Source organism: Pholis gunnellus, assembly GCF_910591455.1.
Source record: "Pholis gunnellus genome assembly, chromosome: 6".
Taxonomy (NCBI): domain Eukaryota; kingdom Metazoa; phylum Chordata; class Actinopteri; order Perciformes; family Pholidae; genus Pholis; species Pholis gunnellus.
The window spans coordinates 6,529,528-6,534,991 of record NC_136532.1 but is presented as its reverse complement, the minus strand read 5'-3'; the positions used below and the strand labels follow the sequence as shown (position 1 = coordinate 6,534,991).

The 5,464-nt window shown below is 37.2% G+C and overlaps 1 protein-coding gene across 1 annotated transcript; it reads right to left on the bottom strand.

Annotated features, from left to right (window-relative positions):
- Positions 1-2,251: 2,251 nt before the first annotated feature.
- On the bottom strand, positions 2,252-2,798 carry LOC306696944 (uncharacterized protein; the record flags this gene model as incomplete). The annotated part of the gene is made up of 3 exons (XM_079160671.1): positions 2,252-2,421; positions 2,586-2,687; positions 2,783-2,798. 3 exons carry the CDS (start codon positions 2,796-2,798, stop codon positions 2,252-2,254), a joined length of 288 nt encoding a protein of 95 aa, XP_079016797.1.
- Positions 2,799-5,464: the final 2,666 nt, after the last annotated feature.

Here is a 5,464-nt window from a genome sequence, read left to right as displayed (position 1 = left end):
AATCAGCAACTGAACCCAGAGCAAACATATCACAAACATATTATATACGGTATGTTGTTCACACACTACTTGTACAGTGTGTGATTAATGCAATGTGTCAGAGTCTGTTATGACTTACAATTAAAAAAAAAAAAATTTTGTACAGTACAGCATCTATTCAGGACCATTTTGGGAAGTATCAGCTGTTACAAACAAAAACAATGATAAACATTTAGCTCATCAATTTGATACTGCTCAGTTAATTGACAGCATGACTCATAAAGCTGCATTTACAGCAACTGAGTGTAGAGATCCTAATGTGCAATAGCTCTTTTTTTGACATACTGATTAATATGTAATATCCATATTAATACACTGATTAAGTCCTTAATTAACAGACTAGATTAAGTGTAGCAGGTATGTGGGAGTTTACCTCCAGTTATTGATGACATAAAGCAATATTAACCACAAATATCAGAGAATGGCTGTCTCGAGTGCTGTGAACTGTGATGAATACAGTTTACACAGAAGAGTTGTTTTCTTCAACTGGAGTGATTACATAATGGTTGAACTCCAGTTGTTCTCTTTTGCCTTTTATTTTACAGACCACATTATTATAAGAGTGACTGAACAAAGGAATATGAGTTTATATGCAGTCACTGTGTAATAAACTGCTTTGAATAGAGATGATAGTCCGCTGGGTGTGGTCTTGATCTCCAGGTCACTTGGTGTTTTCTCGGCTATGACTTCACTTTGAAAAATGTCCATTAATTATATGATTGCGATATGTTTACCGCAGCAAATGAAACGTGACCCCTGGCTGCCATTGGGTTGTACACTTTAAAGAATTGGTCTGCAGGTTTTAATGTAACATTTTCTTATTTTACATCAGTCATAGCTGTTATTTTGTACTCTTGTCATTACATTACATTTGTCTGATTTGCATACAGGCAAAATGCAATGCATACATTCCTAAAACAATGGACTGCCAAAGGTTGAAGTCTAACCCTATCGCCACAAGGACCGCTTATTAAAACCAACGGTGGATAGTATTCTGATCCTATACTTAATTAAAAGTACTAATAGCACTCGAAAATACTCCACTAGTACAAACCCTGCATTGTTACTTTAGTCAAAATAATTACAATCAAGAAAATGTACCTATAAGTATGAAAAGTAAAAATGATTGATGCAGAAAATCCTTAATTTTATCAAAAATAAATGTAAATGATTGAAAGGAAAAGCAGCAATTGTTCACATTTGTGAAGCTCGAACCATGCATTAGAATGAATTTGTAACTAGTAACTAAAGCTGTCAGACAAATGTAGGGAATAAAAAATACAATATTTCCCTCTAGGATGTGAGTCGAAGTGTAAAGTGGCATGGAAAGGAAATACTCAGGTAAAGTACAAGTATCTCAAATTTGTAGTTAAGTACAGTTGAGTAAATGCACTTTGTTAGGGTACAACACTGATTAATAACTGTCAATAATTTTCTTTAACAGACTCTTAAATAACAAATTGTATGTAACTTAAATCAGTTGTTAAGATGAAATTAATTAAATTCATATCTAGAGTATAAGAACTGATAATAGACAAAAAACTGCTTCACAAACAAATCTTTGTGGACCTGTTTACAAGATACATATTTTACTTACTGAGAATTGACTTGAGTTTGTGTGCCACCTTTTGATTTCTCCTATGCTGCCCTCTACTGCCTGCTTTTAATAACTACACACATGACGATGCATGGTATACTTCCCAATTGAAGTATTTAGTATTTTGCAAACAAATTGTCCTTTCCTCTAAAATGCAGCTTATGTCAATAAGCAAGCTATGCCTTGTTGGTTGGTTTTGTAAGATTTTAGATATTTTTAAGAAGAGCAAAAAGACTCTGGCAGTATGCAGTCTGAAGGAAAAACAAGATGCAGCAAAGCTGTTGTACATGTGAGCACAGTTAGCATATTGTTATATAGTATATAGAGTATTTTCAAAGGAATCAATATTCATTTTGTAACACCAATCAATATCTAGTACATTTCATTCTATATATTCACAAAAATATACATTAACTGTTCAATGTGGGAGTAAAAGATAAGAGGAAAATATACCATCAGAATAAGCAAGGATATGCAGGGCTATCAGTACAATCAAAGATCACCACTACCTCGAACGTTCTTTGATTACCAGGAAGTTTCCTCCACGTTTGAACACTCAAAGCATCACAGCTGATTTTTACAGCATGAAAATGCAAAAATGAGCCCATTCAATCCTCAAATGAAGAGTGTAATGATGGATACGGGTGCTAGAAGGAGAGGGACAAAGACTCCAGCGTGTTTAGCTCCATTGCACAGGTCTTCAGCGCAGCATCTAACACCCACGGAATCTACGATACTGCACATATCACTCCTCATGCATTCTTTGGTGACCATATTTTCAGCAGCTGTAACGGCGAAAGACAATAAAAGTTCCATTAAATAGAGATAAAACATGTGATAAGTGTCGGAGAATTACAGTTCGGACGATGTAAATCGCACAATAAAGAATAATAGGACACAATAAAATCATAACATATTATCAGAGCCACGTGCTGTAAATTCAACTTGCCAATGGTGGTGCCGCAACGGTCGTAATGTTTAGGACAGTTCCACACCTGAGTGCAGGTGCCGGGGTTTGCGCTCCAGCAGGTGAAACACTTTAACCCACACACTGCAGGCAAAGGAGAATTAATAATCTTCACAATGGCCGACAAGAAGAACATCATTTCTGCCTTCATTTCTGTTCTGCTGATGTGCTGCTCTTACCTCCTGACAGCGTCATACAGATGAATGCCAAAGATACACACAGCCTCATGTTGAGTCTTTGATCAAATGGGAGAGCTCACAGGATTGAAGACGCGTTGATCCTCTGATGTCAAATGAACATTATCCACTTCATTGTGTTTTTTATAGTGTCAAAAAAAAAAAAAAAAAAAAGACCACATTGTCTAAGTAACAGCAACTTATTGTGTTTGGGCATTTTGCGTTAGGGGAGTGTCCGCCAGCCACCCTGTTGATCATTTATTTGTAGTTGATGGTTTTCTTCAGTTCCACCAATTCGTCATCAATTCATTTTTCAAAAGAAATCCAGTATCAGAAAGAGTTTGCTTAACTTGAGTTGAAACAACATATTTGTCCCGTATGTGTGCAAAGCATTCAACCAAAGCACTTGAGCTGGTCTGTGGTGAAGCTGAGACTGCAGCTGCCACACCTGGAAATGTCAATGTGTAACTAATCAATGTTTACGCGGCTAAAATGACCCTGGCAGAATATTCACATCATAAAGAAATGGCCTCTTGTAGGCCAACTAGAAGTACTGCATACAGGCTGATGATACACTTCAAGTGATAAGTGAAAATCACAGTTAAGTACTATTGGTTCTGTGTGTAGTACCATCTGACTACTCACTATCCCTGCTCAGAAAATCCAATTTTAGCACCCATCTGAATATTCCAAGCCTCATTCAGATTGTAATAATTGCAGCATTAGTGGTTTACTAACACACACACTTATACACACACAGTTTTATGAGCTCTCGTCTTGTCGTAGTGTCGATCTCTAATAGCATTAATAGATCTACGTCATTAATCTGCTGCCAGAAAAAGAAGAGTGACTCATAAAGACTCTGAGCAGCTGGATTTAAAAGGGCCATTCACCCAAATAGTTAAAACGCCAATTTCTCATGGCAGGATGGCGTTATTTATAAAGTATAATCCCCACTTCTTCTCGCCTAAGCATGTAAATAACATTCAATTAATGTTAGCCACCTCTGTTTGACCTGTCTGGTGTCTGTTGGTAATGAGCTTGGCCTTTTACCCCTGATTAAAGGCTTTGTATAGGAGGCAGGTAAGGTGTCAATGCCAGGTTAACCACCAGCTACCGAGGAGTTATTCCTGCTTTGGGTACTCTCTTATTCCATTATTTTTATTCCTAATGCAATGTGTTTCTTTTTCATAGAAGACATAGAAGCACTTAATTAAAGAGTTGTAGAGGTCGTGACATTATTGTCCAATATAGCTCCGTCTTATTCAACTTGGCACTCGGCCATGACCTGATAACAGGTCATGGCCGAGTTCCTTCTCTGAGTAAGAGAAGGAACAAACATAGCAGTTGGAGGTGCGACTGTACTTTGTGTGCACCTTGTGCTTTCTTTTCTGTTCGAGCTAGATTTAGCTCTGTTGTATTATCTTGTTGTGCATTAGTTTACCGAAATTAGGGTTTTATGATACTCTCTAATAATCTAATGATATTTTACTTGTCAAATTACTGATTGCTTTTGGTTAAAACAATATATGACTAGGCTGGATCTGATAGGCAACCAGTGGTAGAAGAAGTATTCAGATCTTCAACTTAAGTCAACGTACCAATACAAGAATGTAAAATAATATTCCATTATATGCAAAAGTATAAAACCTCAAATAAGAAAAAGTACAAAGTATTATCAGCAGTTGTACTTTCAGTATGAAAAGTAGACTTGTAGATTTGCATAAAAGCGACCCCTGTGACGAGATAGAAGCAGCATTTTACTGTGGTAGCAGGTCTATGTGGAGCTATTATAGCTTAGGTGATTTATAAACCGTCTCATCGTTCGGTCCTTTAGTCCCATGGTTCCCAACATAAGGTTTGGGCCCTCTCTAAAGGATCACAATATGAATTTTGGGTGATCTGAGACAATTAATTGAGTAGGAAAGAGGTAAAAACTAACACATATTTGTATCCATTAATGGGGGATTTTCCTCTAATCTTCCCTTTTTTTATAAAATATTGGAGAATTTAACTTCAAACTGTTATTTTGTTTTCAACCACGGAGGCTGTTACGCTACCAGAATTGACCCTTCACTAAGTCTCCCCCTCGAACGCAGACTGGACAATCATAGTGTAGCATCGGCCAGCTCTGACCAGGGTCTGACAACTATACGAGTCTGCTCCACAGACTCTCATGCAGTCGTTCATTGATTTTTTTTAAAGCTACTTTTGTGGATCTGGAGCTACTCATGGTTAAACGCTGTGCAATAGTGATGGAAGGAGATGTACATTTCTAAAACCTTTTAAAAACCTGTGGAGCTAACATTAGCAGAGTCCATCATAGCACATCATTAACTAGCGTTAGCACTTCTTTGCTGACATCCTAGATATTTCCTTCAAACACATTTCGTAGACCCTTTTGTATGCTTGTCTCTGAAATTGCTTTTAGTTTTTTCCAAAAGTTAGATAATATTTATTTTAGGGAGTGCAGTAAGGTCTGTGGTAGCTTAGCGTAGGGTCAGTGGTAAAACAACAATACAACTCAGTTCATCAATAGTTTATTGTGTTTAGGATATTTGTACATGTAATTCATTTATTGCGCATATACGCTATACATGCCGTGAATATCTTGTAGGACCAACAGTGTAATGAACAGCGGTTGGAGCGCCTGCACTATTCCAGGATTCCCAGCTGAGGGGACCC